Genomic DNA, 18,295 nt, shown 5'->3' on the forward strand with positions numbered 1-18,295 from the left:
CATGCTATCCAAAAAGTTATCTATCCTGTGTCTACCAGAGGGCTGGCCCAGTTTACACCGTTAGCCACTAGCAACTGCTGCTCCTTAGGCCAGTCTATTTTTCATATGAACTAGTTTCTCTCTATCCTCAGCTCCTTGGAAACCACAGGGTTGTCATGGTAGCTGTTATCAGGGAGAAGGGAGTAAGAAGATGCTGACTACACCCTGTTTCTCTTCTCTAACGAGGTATAAGGCCAAGCGCCCCCTTTGTCTACACAAACACTATGCTCCCTTATGCTATAAGTAAGGTTGGCTGAGTTAGGGCTTAAATAGTCCATCGCCATCGGGGTCAGTGCTCTCTTTCTATGGGAGAAAGATCCTTGCTTTGACCCCCTTCTCCCAGCTGCAATAGGTAGATTTGGGCAAATGCTCTTATTGTTTTGCTGGCATTCTTTTTTTTTTTTTTTTTTTCTCTCTTCAGTGGTACTAGGGAGACTGGAGTGAGTTCTCGGTTTTGTACACCAAAGAGAATATATTTGGTTCCCAAGATGGCAGCGGGGACAGGTGCCTCCCTTCTCTCTACCTGAACATCTTTCTTTCCACTTTGTTTTCATCAGTGGAAGTGCCCTTTGTGAAGTAAACACTTCCTGGTCCTCAGGAGATGCTTGAAAATTGAATGAGAGCCTCCACTTCTTTGTGACTTGCAGTTGGGGAGTCACCATCTTTAAGCATTTCCCATTTCTAGCAGGAACCAGCTATGAAGCAAAATGACTAAAAGAGGTACGTAAGAGGGGAGAATCCGCAGAGACATTAATCACCGTGAGACTCTCCTTTCTTGTTACACTCGTCAAGTAAGAAGAGGGCCAGTCAGTGGCAAAGGCAAAGAGTTAACATGGGAGACGCAGCACAGTAGGCTGTGTGGTTAGAGCCTCGCTATTAGAGAAAGGGAAATTTCTACAGGAGATCAGAACTTGGTGCCTCGGCCCATGAGTTTCAGGACGGCAAAGTTGTAAGTGGCAGCAATCATGAAGGTGAGCTGTAGGGAAGAGAAGAGAGAAGACTCATGAGAGTAGAAAAGGCAGCTCTCTCTCTTCCGATCCTTTTGGGAATGAGGAAGGGTAGAAATAAAATCACAGGTAAATAAAGAAAAACATATTCTGCACAAAGGAACACATTCAGGCTTTTCCCTGTATGCTTGACTAGACGTCCTCCAGGAGACAGGCCCAGAGAATCAACTCGACAAGGACTTTTTCCACACCTCTGCTCTGCCCAGCACTGAGTTTTCCTCAGGGAAGTGAACACTACCTGGGCTCTGCCATCATCACATCTGTATGTCTGAGGGACCTAGACTTACTATGGAGGCATAGCCCCACTGGGCAGCACAACATTCTCCCACTTAATACAGCCATGTATTTCACAAGATGAGGAACAAGTCAACTCTGGAGAAAACCCTCAGCGGTGGGAGCCAGGAGTGCTGCAAGCTGATTCTTGGTGGATCAACACTTATTCAGTACCCCGTGTTCTTAATAATGAAGGCACGACATTGACACTGTGCCATAACACCATCAATAATAACAATTCTAGCAGTGTTAAGAGGTCCTTCCAGTATTTTCAGGAGAGTAACTAAATCCCTTGGAAGGCATCCCAGATGGATTCCTGTTTATGGTATATAGAATTCCAGGCTACAAAAAAATCATGTTTAGTAAGGTCTCAGTGTTCTTGTCACTGATCTGACCAGGATGTGTTAAGAATTAACGATAATTTCTGACTGCAAAGCACTTGGCAATGTTACATGCTCTGTAAATGCTCTATCTTATTATTCTTTTTAAAATTATGTATGTTTATATGTATTTGGCTGTGCCGGGTCTTAGTCGCAGTAAATGGGATCTTTGATCTTTGTTGCAGCTTGTAGAATCTTTAGTAACAGCATGCGAACTCTTAGTTGTGGCATGTGGTATCTAATTCCCTGATCAGGGATCAAACCCAGGTCCCTTGTGTTGGGAGCTCAGAGTCTTAGCCACTGAACCACCAGCGAAGTCCCAATATCTTATTTCTTGACCACAAATCTCTTTCCTCCTCTTCCCTCATATCACTTTGCTTGTTCCTATCTCATTTTTGAAAATTTTCTGCCTTGCCAACCCAAAGTAGAAAGGCATAGTCTCCATACTCTGCCGTCTCTGCCCAGGAGCTTCTCACCAGCATTTCAAGTTTAGAAGGAATCTATCTTTTTACCTTTCAGTATAGCTGTCTCCAAGCTATCCCAGGACCATTTATTTGCCAAGATCATTCAAAGACAACTCACCAGGGAAACCAGTGTGGCTGCAGCCCCCACAAATGCAGCAATAAACAGATGGAAGGTCATTTGGAACTGTAAGAAAATGCAGAAGAACTGGGTCTTGCAAGAGCAAAAATAAGCTGTGCTGTAGATTGTGAAGCACAACTTTCAGAAGGTGGTGATATTTTTTTGTGTGTTAATTTGGCATCTCTAACTAACTTATCACATCCCAGAGTATAGGCCTCCCATTCTTCCGTGTACCCATAGCACCCAGAACATAGAATACTCATAAAATAATATAGTCCTCCCAAATAATCAACTGGTTCCCCACGGTTGTACCTGGGATCCCAAAACATTTTGCTTTCAAAGAAATAGTTTACTGCCTTCTTCCTTCCTTTTATTCCCCTGCTGCATTTGTGCATAATATCCATTTTCAATACAGTGTTTTCCTTTTTCAAATGTACTTTCTTTTTAAATGAGATTGAGAAGTTCCAAACGAAAAGTGTGTTATAAAATCTATGAATATCTGTGCACAACTCATTTCTTTGATAAGGTTTTTAAGAATAAAAATGTTCACTTGGGGGATTTTGCCATTAAGCTCTATCTACCTAAAGCTACAAATTTCTCTTTTAAGAGAGGAAGCCTTAGAATGGAAGGTTTTATCTGCTGTTTTTAGGAAACTAGATATTTTACCAGGTATATGCTCACTGGCTCAGGCGATACTTCACAGAAGGCAATCTGCTAACTCAAAACCCAGCAAAGAGAAACTGTGGTCCTAAAAATCCGAGATGGGTAGAAATGTTACAGTTTGGGCGATTTGATTATAAAATAACCCAGTGGCTCACTCACCTCAGCTGTTTTGCAGATGGACAGAAGGTTGGAGCCACACACCTTGCCAGGGAAAGCATTCCATGGGAGAACACCTAAGTAAGAGACAGATACCACAAGGTAAGCTTCACAGAGCTTTGGGGTTACCTGGAGAACTTCTTTCATCTTTAATCATCCTGGCTGAAAAGTTGGATCCCACCAATTATCAGGATTTTCTTTTCTAAAGATTTACTCAAAAAATAGAAGGTGGTATTGAACAGTTGCACAATTTTCTGTTTGTTATTGAAATGGGCTGCTTCTGGTTTCAGAACAGCAGTCAACTAAGAGAGAGGAGTGCAAACAGCCAAGAAAACTCCCACCACTTCCAACAAGTTCCCTTCTCAGGGAAGAAATCTCTCTGGTTTCAGTGGAGAGGGATTAACGAACTAAGATCCAAGCATCCATACTTCTTATTTCTCCCCATAATTACCACCCTCCTTAGCCTAAGAACCAAATATATCATGCTTCGATAGGGAGTAGGAGAGCCAAGCCGCCCTAACTCACCATACATTCTGGCATCAGCACAGAGAGTGCCTATACTTGCAGAGGTCTTGCTGGGGGCAGCAATAGACTGGCAGGTGGTCCAGGTGTTGAAGTAAATGTATACAGGCACAGCAGAGCAAGCAAACACCAGGAGCCACACAACGGTCAGGGCATAGGTGATGCCCACAAACTAAAACAATTGACATGGAGTGGTTAGAAATCAGTGTCAGTCTGTAGACATTGAAATGTAAACAAAGAGATCCTGGAATGGCATGTGCCAGACATGAAACCAGATTTCAGGGATCTCCGCCAAATAAAATTAGTAAACGGGGCACCTCTGCCAAATGTCATTGGCAGTATCTTATCTACTAGAGAATTGGCCCCAAGTAATGACGGGGAGGGGGAGAATGGGTGGGGGTTGGAGTGAGGAGGACCCCTGGGTTAGAAAGGCTTCGGGAGATTGTTTGGACAGATGAGGTGTAAAGAAATCAAAAAAGATCTTGAAAGAAAGTCGTGCCATTTAAATGCCTTAGGCTGAGCTTAGAAAATGTCCCTTGTCAAAGGACTTTGGATCCCTAGTTATTGAACAAAGCCAATAAGAAATTTTAATTTCCAATCCAAAAACCTTTCTAAGCCAACTGCTAGCCACAAAAGATAACAGCACAACCCCCAGATGTTCAGCCCCCAAATGGTCTTTAACTCTAGAGGCTGGAAACCAATGTGTACCTCACTAGAAGCATAATAGCCCTCTGACAGATAAGGCCTTAAACATGCAGATCTATACTAGTTCCCTCTGGGACCTTCAACAATGTAGGATCCCAGAATAGTATGGATTCCATCTCGGAGTCAATTTCTATGATCCACCCTCCCTCTCAGATCAGGAATCTACATCTCAATCCACTGAGTAACATTTTAAATTCTTAGGCAGTCAGATCTACTCTTGTTGTGGTCCCAGCTAGGAAGGGATCAAAGAGGTACCAGTAGATGGCTTAGAAATGGTCTGATTGTATGAAGCACCCCACAGAATCCAGGCTTTCCCTTTTGAGATGAAATTTTCTAGGGACATTTTGAAAAGTGAAGCTAAGCCGGCTGGGCACCACGTTCTTCCTGACCTTCTCATTTGGCCGTAGCCATCAGGTCCTCACTCAGAAGCCAGGCCCCTAGAGAGGACCCAGCCTTGGGTGGGGATGAGGCCACAGACTCATGCCCAGTTGTCCCCCACCCCTTGTTATTGCCACAAAATCCTGAGGATGATCACCTTGTCGGGATGTCCTAGCCATTTTCCCAAACAATGACACACCCGCTCCAAAGAATGAGCTTGATGTTGGCCTCTGGAACCCCTCCCCTTCTGGCCCCCTGTTACCGTTGCACTCAGGCCCTTGCCGCAGATGGTGGTCTTGTAGTCGCCAAAGATCTGCCTGACTGCGCCGGTGGTGTAGAAGCCCTCGGCCAGCAGGAGGGCCCCATAAAGGAAGAAGAAAGAGGCAGTTCCATAGATGACATACTGGAAAGCATGGATCCTGTGTTAACAGATAACACAAAGCCAGAAAATCTTATGCATGGAGGACCTGGTTCCCTTGCTGCATAAGTCAGTTGGACTCTTGAATAGGCTTCTAAACAAGGCTAGGGATGCTTTAGGGGAATCACTAGGTTCTTCCTCTAGGCTTCTACCTTGTACTTATTGAAGTAACTGGAGAAGGGAATGGCAACCCACTCCAGTATTCTTGCCTGGAGAATCCCATGGACAGAGGAGCCTGGCAGGCTACAGTCCATAGGGTCACAAAGAGTCGGGCACGACTGAGCAACTAACACTTATTGAAGTAAAAGAAGATGCTCCTCCCCCACATTTGGCTTACCCTGTGACCTGAAGAACTGGGACCCTACTTTCCTTGGCCTGACCCTTCAGGGATGCTCCCTCAGAGGAGAGAGGAGAAAGGAGCTAGGTAAGAAGGAAGATGGATGAAGGAAATAGAGCCTAACTTGCTCTAGAAACAGGAGAGGCTTAGTATTGGGCCAGAGCACACTCAAGTGGTGTGGTGAAACGAGAGCAGCGGCCCGCCTCTCGTCTCATCAGTCTGCCTCCCGCAAGTTCTCTATATGGACCACTGCAGAGGCTCCAACTCAGTCCATGTGAACCCTACCTAGCAGAAATGAGAACATGTGAGACAAAGCAAGGGCAGGGGTGGAGGGGGTGTGGTTAGGAGTGAGGTGGCAGGCGGCCAGACCTCCTCCCCTAAATGTGGCACTTCCCCTTCATTTAGGGCTTCAGATGTGCTTTAGGTGGAATCTGCACACATATCAATGTGTGTATGTGGAATCTAGAAAAAATGGTACAGATGAACCTATCTGCAGGGCAAGAATAGAGACGTAAACAGACGTAAATAGAGACGTAAAATAGAGATGTAAATAGAGAACAGATGTGTGGACATAGAGTTGGGGGAGGGATGGATAAATTGGGAGATTGGGATTGACATATATATACACTGTGTGTGTGCTAAGTCGCTTCAGTCATGTCCAACTCTTTGCGACACTATGGACCATAGCCCGCCAGGCTCCTCTGTCCATGGGGATTCTCCAGGCAAGAATACTGGAATGGGTAGCCACACCCTCCTCCAGGGGACCTTCCCAACCCAGGACCTTCCCAACCAAGAACCTTGGCAGGCAGGTTCTTTACCACTAACACCACCTGGGAAGCCCCATATATATTCACTTTCACTATATATACACTACCATGTGTAAAATAGATAGTTAGTGGGAAGCTGCTCTATTAGCACAGAGAGCTCACCTTTGTGTTCTATGATGACCTAGATGGGTAGGATGGCAGGGGAGAGTAGGAGGGAGGTCCAAGAAGGAGGGGATATGTGTATAGATATAGCTGATTCACTTTGCTGTACAGCAGAAACTAACACAACACTGTAAAGCAACTATACCCCAATAAAAAATGTTGTTTAAAAAAGAAGGAAGACCCAGGAATTCTGTCTGGCTCCACACCAATCCCCTACTAGTCACTAAGGTACTGATGAGTTCTGTGTCTCCAAGATAGACAGGATTGGTGGGGGAGAGTAGGTACTTACACATTGATAAGATACTCATAGTCCTGGTAGTTTTTGGAGAAATATGTCTCAATTAACTTTTCTGTACCAGTGAGTGCTTCATGTCCACAGCCACAGAATAGTGCCACCCCAAAGAAACACAATCCAGTGGCCACCAGGGAAGCAAAGGGGGCCCCTACGAGACATCTTGCACAGCACTCTAATAAGCCTGAAGAAAAAGGAGGGCAAACAGTCAGGGAGGTACAATCCATAGTTCAGCACTCACCTCTCTCTGCCACCCCAGCCAGGCCCTGTGCTCACATGGATGGATGCAGGGACGGAGGAGGGGTCACCTCAGAGACCAAAAGCAGGAGAGTCTAGAACCTCAGAATTTGGGAATGTGAGACTGACTCCCCCAACCATATTTTGCCCCATTCTTGAAGATAAATCTTTGCCTTGAATTCCCAAAATGTCCATGAGTTTTTGAATAATCAGTTTTCAAGTAGGCCACTGGAAAGATGATGCTCTCATTCCCTCCTTTCTTACCCTTCTGATTTGTTTGTTTTCGCCATTTATCAACTTTTATGGAGTACTTACTATGTACCCAGCATTGTGCTAGGTGTCACGTGGAGTGTGAACATATAAAAGACATAGACTCTGCCACAGGGACATTTTTGTCTATGGAGGAGAATGAGCTAGGTAGACCTGACATTTTTAACCAACAGTTTCAGGCAGCCTAGTAAATGGTTACAAAGGGTAAATGCCCTTCCAATTTCATAGAAATATTGATATTGTCAGACAAGAGTTGACCCTGAAAGAGTATTTCAGGTGGGAAAACTGAAATTGCATGTTCCTGGGTATTTCTGAACATTGCATTTGCGGCACAGAATGCTTGATTCTTCTTAGTCTGGATGTCTGGAGAGCACTCCAAAGAAAGGAGGGAACTGGCAGAGGATAGGAGATGTTCACGGGAGGATGACTATTATTCACAGTAGTAAACATACAGGCTGAAAGATTTGGGGACACTTTGCATGGCTGACTTGTCCCCCTATGCTACAGTTTGGCCAGTGTCCCTACCCTTATTCCTACCCTGGAGTTCTGTCAAAACAACTACAAAGAGACGTTATACAAAGTCAACAAAGCATGAAATGTCTTTCTGGCATGACAAAACACACTAGGGCCTGGGAATACAGGTGTCTTAAAATGCTGAGCTCTGAAATTCCGCAGATCTGGTACCCCAGGCCCCATGCAAGTGTTGCTGAGAAACAGGAAGAGCACGTAAGAAGTCACAGGTTCTGAGAGTAGCTGTGTCCCAAGTACAAGCCCTGAGCTCTAAGGTGTCATGTGGAGTGAAACAACAAACGTCCAGTAGATGATGAGAAAGGCACTTTCTAGCCTCTTGGCCGTAACCCCAAAAGGTGAAAGAAATGAAAATCTTCAGAAAAGAAGTTATATATACATTAATTTTATCCATCTATTCACATATCATATAGATATGATATATGAATTATTTTGTATATATTATATGCATTGTTGCTGTTCAGTCACTGTCGTGTTCGACTCTTTGTGACCCCATGGACTGCAGCATGCCAGGCTTCTCTGTCCTTCACTATCTCCCGGAGTTTGCTCAGACTCATGTCCATTGAGTTGATGATGCCATCCAACCATCTCATCCTCATCTTCTTCTCCTTCTGCCCTTAATGTTTTCCAGCATCAGGGTCTTTTCCAATGAGGCATCTCTACGCATCAAGTGGCCAAAGTATTGGAGCTTCAGCATCAGTCCTTCCAATGAATATTCAGGGTTGATATACTATATGCATATATAAATTATTTGTGTGCATACACACACACAAATAAATAGCAAATGTGCCAAGAAGCTGCTATTTTGGGAAAGCATGCTAAAACTCCTGACACAAATAAAATGCATTGTATTGACTTTTAGATTTGGACTTTATCCAAAGCTCATTTTTTTAATGCCAGGGACCAGGAAAATCCTTTGCCTGACTCTCTTAATGCTAGTACAGTTTCTTTTTAGCCCCTAGTGCTTGACCATCTGGTGATGTTCCTGAACTATGTCCATGTGAACAGATTCTGAAGGACCAAATTCTCTCTATCGTGAGAAAGCTGAGGTAGAGGCATTTGTCTCTGCTCTCAGGGCCACAAGTGAGTCCTCTTACCCACTGTCCCCTAAAATGGCAGCCCTTCCTTGGTGCTCAAAGAGCCTCTTCCCAATATTCTTGTGTGTCACCCCAGCGATGAGGCATAGAAGCCCAAGCCAAGCAAAATAAGTAGCTAACATCTGAAGCAGAACGGCATTTCCTCCCTTCTCTAAGAACTGAAGGCCTGCTGTCAGAAAACTTGGCCTCTATGGAAAGCAATCAGTTTGTGGCTTCGCTGCTCTAAGTGGAGGCACAGCTTACTTAGTATGAATTGTGCTTGGTAAGAGAGCTTCATTAGAGCTCGTGCATGGGGGGTGTGTGTGTGTGTGTGTGTGTGTCCCCACATGTACACATTTGTGCCAGAGTGGGGGCACATGCATGAATGCAAACATCCACATAAAAGCACGTATAAATCAGAGAGAAAAACACAGCACTTGAAATTGATTATTGTTCTCAGGAAACATTCAGATATCGATCTTCCTCTTTCTTAACAGGTCAAGATACTAGATGCGTCTTGTAAGTCAAGAAAAGGAGCTTGGAAATAAACAGTGCTGCCATTTTCCTTCTCTGCCTATCCAAATCTTCCCCACTCCCAAACGCTTAGAATCTTCTACTAAAGAAGGTCTCTGAAGCCTGGGGGTGGAGGGAGGGGAAGGTGCAGGACCCCACTGTTCCCTCTCTCCGCAGCACAGGGTCAGGGCTTGGACAGAACCCTCCATAGCTCCCCTGGACAAAGAAGCCTTGTTTTTTCCCTGAGATCTCAGGAGCCTCATTGGTATTCTGCAGGGGCCTCCAGGCCTCGGGGTGGGAAGGGGGTCAGACCCAGGGAACAATGGAAGAACTGTTTGTTTAGCCCAGAGTAAGGAGAACCATCCTCCCTAGAAAGTGACCGTCCTGTGCCCACTGACTCACCCCACCTTTTTTTATCCTGGAAAGGGCTAAAAGGTGGTGCAAGTGAGATCAGGAATGAAAAAACGTGAACTCTTGCTAACGAAACAGAATTCCACTCTTAAGTTTCAGCTGATGCCCCCTCCAGGGTTGTAAAGATCAGAGGGGAAAGCCTCGTTAGTCTATCTGATCCCTGTATCATCCAAATAATCGAGAGTATCATATATAGTGTTCTTACTGGGTGATAAAGGGCTAAGCCTTGGGAGCAACTCTGAATCATCCACTGATAGTCTTTCTTCTTCAATCCATTTTTCCTCCATTTTCTTAGAGCTCAAATAACTTAGCACCCCCTTTTCTGCTTTACTGTCACTTGAAGCAAGGTACAAGAAAGACCTAGGCTTTAATGAGTCTCTAACGTGGAGTTGAAATTAAATGGCCCTGAGTATATCTTTCACTCTTCAGCTATAAATAGTTCAACAATATCAGCATAAGATGTCTATCTCTTCACATTGAAATGAAATGTTTGTTCTGAGGGCATTTAAGTTCAGCAGAAGTGAAGAATCTCCACCAGTCAGCCCAAGCAAAAAATCGAATTTTGGATTCCAACTGGGAAAAACTCAGAACATGCAAGAAATTGTGCCATCAAGGGAGTTTACAATCAAAACATTCTGAGAAAGCTTCATTGGGTTCCCTTTGATTTGGGGGTGTGTGAACAATAACGTAAAGCCAAAGGGTCTCCATTTCAGACTTCATGGTTGAAAAGGTACAGTTTTGTTTCAGGAAGGCCATGAGGGATTCTATAGAACCTCCCTGGCCTCTCAGGAAACATTCTTACATACATTTCCAGGCTAAGTATTGACTGCAACATGGTGGAGTTGGCAGAAAAGAACTATATAGCAATAATATTACCCAAAGCAACTGAATTGAATTAAACCACCTGACCTTTTCTAAAGGTTTTTATATAGATCATTTTTAAAGTCGTTACTGAATTGTTATAATATATTGCTTCTATTTTATGTTTTTTTGAAGGTTTTGGCTCTTAGGGATGTGGGATCTTAGCTCCCTGACCAGGGATTGAATTTGTGCCCCCTGCGTTGGAAGGCAAAGTCTTAACCACTGGACTGCCGGGTAAGTCCCTAAACCACCTGACTTTGATGAGAGATCATACAGAAAAATAATGACCTTCCCCAGGGTTTTCCTTTCCATTCATTGCATCCAGTACAATTATTAAGCATATGGCAATAACCTAGATACTGTGGGAAACAAAAGGGAACTATAAGGCCCAGTCTTTTCCTTCAAAGACCTTTCAGTCTTGGGGAGAACAAACATATCAGCAAATCAAAGACCAAAGCTACCTACAATCTAGTGTTAAAATGTGTATAACCAAGCCCTGTGGGCAAAATGTAAGCAAAGGAAAAATATTCAGTGTTGGCTAGATGTATCTGCGAACTCCCAAAACTAATCAATCTGTGACAGAACTTCAAGTCCTTCTCATTAATGCTCTTCACAGGAATCTGACAAGGATCAACAGGACTGCTGTGACTCTCGTCCAGATTTCTGTCTATCCACGGTACTGGGTTGATCCTGATGCTGTCTCTTTAAGCAGGAGCCAAGAGCTCCCAAGCCCTCCCTCCTTTCCCATGCCCTGGGCATGCCTCAAGGACGAGCTCCATGATGTAAATTCAGTTTGAATCTGGGAACCCATCAAAGGGAGGAAAGGAAGGTCTTTGATCAAAAGGGATAATAGAAAGAGACCAATTGTGCCTTGCACAAATCCCAGCCTGTCCCTTGAATCCAGCTGACAAAGGGAGAGATAGAAGAACTCTATACAATAGAGCTAAACAACAGGCAGGCTCATTGAGTGAAAAACTGGCCCCATCTCTCTAAGTCTCTAATCTGAGCTACAGTTTTACCCTCCTCCCAGAACCCACCCCTTAACCTCACCCCATGAACAGAGGCTCACTTGATCAGGACCTATCGCAGTTGACGGGGCCAAGATGCTAGAGCAGCCGTGACTGGTACCAGGAATGGATGGGGATGAATGGGTGGGTTCTAGGAGTAAAACAACAATCATCAGGAGGTGCCAGAGACAAAGACTTCTGCTTCTGGCTTTATCCAGATCAGACAAAACCCTGCTTGTAATCTTGTCTTTCCTACATGAAATCAGCCCTTATACCATGTTCAAGTGCTGGAAAGGGGCTCTGTAGCCACTGGGCCATGAAAATCCAAGCTTGCTAGATAGTCAAGTCATGCAGACATAATTAAATAAAAATGAAATGCAGCCTCCTCTTTGAAAAGATATTATTATCACCATGGCAACAGCATCTGGACCACTTTGTTTCCTATATTCCCTACTCCTCCCCCAAACGCACACACTCACACATGCACACATGCATGGGTGCACACGTGCATTGATGTATGCCAACTTGTACCCAAACATTGGGAGGCTGGGGTAGAGACTGGATTGTTAACTCTCTCCCTGACATGTTGTCCTCACTTTGCCCACTTCTGGGAAAGTGAAAGAGAAGCAACTGGCACTAAGCTGAGAGACAACAGTTTCCATACTTCATTCCTTAGCCTAGTCTCCCACCAATTCCTCCTCTTCCCTTGGTTGAAGTGTGAAGCTGATCTAGGGAACCTTGTTCTCTTCCTTAGGCTGTCACTGACTCCTTTCCAGAGCCTGGCCTGGCAGAAAGCTCAGAGGCCAGTGCAGAGCTGAGTGATCACCTTTAGGACCATTTTAAAATAACCAAGGGGTTTTTCATGAGAGCTTGACACTAGGCAGGCCCTGACAGTGGGAAGGGAAGGGAAAGCTACTCTATTCACCTGCCAAGGCTGCTGTTATCTTTCCCAATCAGTTTACTGCCCTAACTTGATGTTTTCTGGACCTGAAGTTCTGTGGGCAAGGAGGGCATTTCTACTGTTGTTTTCTTTCAAAACCAAGAACCCTGGGGATGGTTTTCAAGGCTTCAAGATAACACACAACAAGGGGAAAAGATGCCATTGGCTAGGGTTCTCCTTTCATGGGTTTGGAGACTGTATTTTCCCTCCTACCCATTTCTCAAGGGTTTCTTGGGTCTATTTACTACTCAGAGAGATTTGAGAGCATAGTTCTAGTTGGCAGGTTATTGAGTAAATTTCTGGCTTTCCTAGCAGAAAGCCAGGGCAAAAGGCCCTTGAAGCAGAGCAGACCTTTCAATCTGCCTGGTTCTCCTCTGGCTCTGCTGGGCCGAGGTGAGGAGTGGGGTGGGGAAGGGTACATATGATCATTTTAGTCAGTGTCTCTAGGAAAAGTAAGTGAATGTGCTGGTTTTCATCTGCTTTCTTTTTAGCTCCTGGCACTCTTGCAGCCTTCTTGCCATCATGATGGGATTCAGTTAGTCTTCAGGCATTTTGTAAAAACCTGGACCCCTGCTCTGCCTCCACACTTTTTGCCTGGGCTGCACTCACACTATGAGCCAGCCAAAACTACACTGCTCAGCAAACAGCCACCTTTGGAGGGAAGCATCATAGTCTGGTTACCAGGGTAACAGCCAGTGTTCTCAGACATCAGGCTTTGCAAGAGCCAATATTTTGCTGTTCAGTAATGGCATTGTGTTGCTAAGCAGAGAATAATCAGCTACTGCTCTTTGGCTCTTTTCCAGTTCCATTGTTATCCGAAGGACTCATTTGGAACATCCCTCTCCCAAATCAGGAAAAGGTTTATTGAACTATCATGTCGCTTGTAAATCTTTTGTGTGAACACTACAGAATTCCCTGTTCCTCCTCATTTCCGATCCTACTTGATTCTCTGTGGTGGAGGTAGTGAGCTTCCTGTTCCTGGGGATGATGAAGAAGAAGCTGTAGGAACATTGGAGAAGGGAATTCTGCACTGAGAATTAGCTCAGACAGCTTCTAAAGTTCCTTCCAGTCCAATCCCAGATTCTATGATATAATTCATCTAGTGCAATAGTTAGACAGCAACACACTCCCTGTCAGAAGCAGTAACAGTCCAGTACCTTGCTAGAGATGGTCTATACTTATGAAGTATTTGAAATATCAATACTTTGCTATTGCATAACTGAGAACATAATGGCTACACCATCATGTGCACCTAGCCCAAGTGTGGCTCACCCTCAGAATAAGAGATCCCATACACAGCTTCGGCTGTGCCCTCATCTGCAATAATCTTCCCTGGAGAAAATCATTCAGCCTCTGTAACAGGAAAATGTCCCTATAGTCACCTGATTTTTCCTGTCTTTTCCTCAGGGCTTTTACTCCCTGAGGAAGTAGTATTCAGCATCCTTCCTTACTCCCTCTCTGTTTTTTATTCACAACCTACCCAATCAGCTGCCCTGACTTCAGGTAAGGTTCTTGACATTACCTAGGACAGGAATTGAGTTCTTGCAATATTCACCTCTCATCTGGCCCCACTTGATTGGACAATTCTTACCCAAGTGCACGAAGTACATGCAAAGAAAGCTCAATCACTTCAGGAAGAATAAGAGACAGCCTGTACATGCATCATTGTATAATAATTAGTATTATTATTTACAACTGTTACAGAGTTTGCCCATTTTCAAAGGACTCCAATATATTATTTTTTATTTTTATAACTCTGAAATTAGACAAAGCAATTATCATTATCCCTATTTTCTAGATGATGAAGTAATAATTCATAGCAACCTACCCAATGTCATGAAGTTCATAAGTAGCAGATCTGGGATTCGCACCTCATTATGTTCACTTCTAGTCCAGTGCTCGTGCCTTAATTATCCTGCCTGAATACATGCCTCAAGAGCTCTCTCAGTGTTTCAGGATGAAACAACCTAAAAACTGACACTAGCCTAATATAATTGAAAACCCATCTCCGTAGATGCTTTTGGAACCTTCTGGGTAATACATTTGATGGTGAATACACAGGACAGTTGATTCTCATTTCATTTAGGACACATTCAAGCTGTTGTTCTTGTTTTGGCAAATGTGAGCAATGTCTACATGGTTCTGTGGCCTCCTGTATGGACAAAAATCCTTGTGCTCTGTACATCTTGCGCTGAGCGGACACTGCAAGAGACCAGATCATGTAGCTTCTCTCTACGGAGATGCCCTCAGGACTCAACCAAGTCAGCAAGAGCCCTAAGGTCTCTCCTTGTCATAGCAGGGATTTAAAATCTGAGTCATGCCCTCAGGAAAGCTAAGTCTGCAATATTTACTAGATATGGTAACCCAAACGGGTGCATGCGTGCACACACACACACACAGCCCTACCCATATCTCTTCCTTATGGTAAAGCCATTGAGGACTTTATTTTCATTTCCTGAACTTGACATCAGCCTCCACAGCCATGACAATTTCATTCTGATACCCCACAGGGTCCAAATTTTGTTTCAAGCAAGCAGTCATTTTGAACAACTGAGAGCCAGCCAACATTAGTTGCCTCCAGCAGAACCAAGGATGTCAGCTGACCAGGCCATTACCAGTACATGGGGACCAGGGGAAAAGAGAAGGCAGAGGGAAGTAAGAGGGTAGGAGGACACATGACCACATCCAGCCCTCCAGACACTCTCTCCAAGGACCTGTGGGACTCGCCATGTGTTGCTGGAGTTCTTTGGAAATAAAGCATCATTCTCAGTACAGCAGAGAAGGAGTTAATCTAATTGCGTGCTAAGGAATGAAAAAGAAAACAAGTGCCAGAATACAATTCATTTCAACCATTAGAAACTCTGAACCCCAAAGTTCTTGCAAATTCCTATGCTCTGGCTTGAATCTTCCAATCTAAAGTTTTTGAAACTCACCCATGTCTTTGGGACTCTGACTCCAATGGTAGCCGGCTGGCTAGTCTGTTTGTTCAGCTGGAAGGATCCTGGTCTCTCCAGTCTCCTTCTTCGGTCCTTTACTTTTTCTCTCTGAGTATCTTTGTCCTCTTCTCCTGCAATGAAAAGGGCTTTCTGATTGACAGCCAACCCCCTTAAAGGGACAGGCCCACTTTCCTCCTCCTCTCCTCCTCCCCTTCTCCTCCCCTTGTCCCCACCTCCTCAGGATACTCCCTTCTCTAAGACCTCCATCTTCTCTTTCTGCTTTTCAGTGCCAATTGTCTCTTTTTCTTTTTTTCTTTCCCCCCTCCCCTAAGGCTTGCCTATGTGGAATTTCGCTTTGCTGCAGAGACATCTGGAAATGTGGTTTGGGGGTGGAAATAAAAGAAAGAGGTCCTGCAATCCTCCAACTGATCCTTGGGTCTATTTTGGTATGAGATGTGGCAGCATAAGTGTCGGAGGCCATGAAGGTGGTAGCCCTGGTGAGGCAGTCAGGGTCAAAAGCCTAGATGTGATCTCCTAGTCCTTCTAACTCTGCCCCAACACCACCCCTCACGCCTAGCTGCCCTTGACCCTACCCTCCTTTACCCTCCCCCACCACTCTTTAGAAAATAATTGCTTCTCCCAACTCTTCCCATTCCAGTTTTAGAAACACAATAGAGAAAAAAAATTGTCTTTTAAAAATAATTTCCTCCAAATCCTTCCTGGTTTCAACTGAATGAGGACAAAACACAAGCTGTTGATTCCTCGAACAGATTTTGACCAAGCTGGAGAAAGCTAGAATTGTAATCAGTTTATAGACAGGGAAACGGAGACCCAGGGAGGGGACAAGCAGACACGTTGTGCAGGTTCACGGAACAGGCTAAAAGAAAGGCGAGAGTTGGGGATGTGGGTGATCTCCATGGAAGGTAACTGACTTTGACAGAACACAATCTGGGAATTAGGTAGTCAATACCCCACCCTTAGAAGAGAGTGTCATGAGAGAGCTGTATCCAGGGTGATGAGAGGCAAGGAGTGGGTTGTGGTAAAGCCATGGTTGACAGTGAGTGTGGAGGGAAGGGGAAAGAAATATGGTCCTTGCCTCACAGAAAGAAGCATGATGAAAAATAGCCAAATCAAGGAAATAATAATATACAAAACCTAATAATAATTATTTCTAAAGACTGTGAAGGTATCTGAGTGCCTGGGACTAGGTGGGATTCGCGTATGGAAGGTTTTCTAAAAGAACTGAATCTTAACCAGTGTTGACTCATTGGAAAAGACTCTGATGCTGGGAGGGATTGGGGGCAGGAGGAGAAGGGGACAACAGAGGATGAGATGGCTGGATGGCATCACTGACTCGATGGACGTGAGTCTGCGTGAACTCTGGGAGTTGGTGATGGACAGGGAGGCCTGGCGTGCTGCCATTCATGGGGTCGCAAAGAGTCAGACACGACTGCGCGACTGAACTGAACTGAACTGAACTGATCAAACTGCTTGTTTGTGTTCCCTAGCCCTTCAGGAGCCTCAGAGAGACACAACTCTCTTGACTTTGAGGTCTGCATCCTCCCATGGATGGCCTTTGAGGAAACTGGTTGACATATAAGTGGAGGATTACCCTACAACTCCAGGGAAGTAAGGTATGCCCTCCCTTCCTAATTTTCCCCATGGCTTTGCCTTGAGGTAAGAAAGGAGAGGAAGGAGGTATTGAGCAGAGCCTAGAATCTTTCTACTAGGGGAGAGAGGCAAAATTGTGTCTTACAGTTTTCTCTTTGAGTTGGGACCTTGGTCACATTTCTAGCTTGGGCTCTGCTATTAGGAAATGGGTGATTCTTCTGCAGATGCCCCTATGGGTACCCCAGGTTCCCTAGTCTTGCCATAATTGAGCAGAGGATCTAGAACTTTAGAGCCTCTGCTCTTATACCAGCCCCAAGGAGAAAGGATCCCTGTAAATGCTGCTCCTTTGGCAGAACTGTATAATAGTGGTTTTCCGGAGCAGGCCAGACTAAGGCCATACGACTGATGGCAGATGGTCCCAGGATCTCTGACCTCACCAGCCCTGTTCTCCAGCCATGGACTCTGCCTGCTGTGGGACTGTGCCAACAATTAACTTCTGGATGGATGCTGTCAAGAGAATGACTGGAGGAGAGGGAGGTCCAAAAAGAAGAAGTCACCAAATGTGTGCCCTTCGCTTCTCAGATGGCAGGAGCTGTGTCCAGACTTCAAGGCCTCTGATTGATATGATGAGGGAGATGGCTTTTCACAGCTTGAATAGGTGAGACACTTCTACATGCAGGGGAAGTCACTCAGCCTGGGCGTCTCACAAATCTGTTCCTGGACTCCTACCAGCAGCCCTGGGGACTGCTAAGCTATTGGGAAGAAAAGATGTGCTCCTGATAAACTCACAGAGACCAATTTTTCAACTGCATTCCCCTTAATACACATTTCTCTTCTTTCCTTCAACTCTCCTGCCTCACTGTTCATTTTGTCTTCTCCCCAGGTCTCAATCTCTCAGCGTCTCTGTTTCTCCAGCTCTGTCACTGCTTCTCTCTGCCTCTCTTTCGCTTGCCACACCCCTCGATGGAGCACGTCTTCCTGTGTCTCCCTTGTTCTTATGCCTGGGATGGTAAAGGGGCTCAGCCGGGTGACTGTTTCATGTTCACGGTCCCCAATGCCTCAAGGTTCCCAGCTCTCCAGCATCTAGTGTGTCACAGTGGCTCTGGAAGGCCTCGCACGTTCCCTCAGCTGTCACTCACCACTCTTCTCCTGAGTCTTTCCCACAGCTCTTATAGGGTTTTTTCCCCTCTGTCCCCAAGTGGGCATTTTTTTAAAAATCTATCC

The 18,295-nt window shown here is 45.0% G+C and overlaps 1 protein-coding gene across 2 annotated transcripts; it reads right to left on the minus strand.

Moving 5' to 3' along the window:
• Nucleotides 1-448: 448 nt before the first annotated feature.
• Nucleotides 449-15,759, minus strand: PLP1 (proteolipid protein 1). Of its 2 annotated transcripts, none has more exons than XM_040264990.1 (8): nucleotides 15,694-15,759; nucleotides 15,458-15,591; nucleotides 6,679-6,865; nucleotides 4,968-5,124; nucleotides 3,626-3,794; nucleotides 3,104-3,177; nucleotides 2,282-2,347; nucleotides 449-1,015 (listed from the first exon to the last, which is right to left on the minus strand). In XM_040264990.1, the coding sequence occupies exons 2-8, from the start codon at nucleotides 15,459-15,461 to the stop codon at nucleotides 944-946; spliced, it is 729 nt and encodes a 242-aa protein (XP_040120924.1). In that variant the 5' UTR covers nucleotides 15,462-15,591; nucleotides 15,694-15,759; the 3' UTR covers nucleotides 449-943. The 2 variants fall into 2 exon arrangements, with proteins under 2 accessions (XP_040120924.1, XP_040120923.1); XM_040264989.1 differs by having other exon boundaries at nucleotides 4,863-5,124.
• Between the last annotated feature and the right edge of the window lie 2,536 nt (nucleotides 15,760-18,295).

Source organism: Oryx dammah, unplaced genomic scaffold (assembly GCF_014754425.2).
Source record: "Oryx dammah isolate SB20612 unplaced genomic scaffold, SCBI_Odam_1.1 HiC_scaffold_23, whole genome shotgun sequence".
NCBI classification, from domain to species: Eukaryota; Metazoa; Chordata; class Mammalia; order Artiodactyla; family Bovidae; genus Oryx; species Oryx dammah.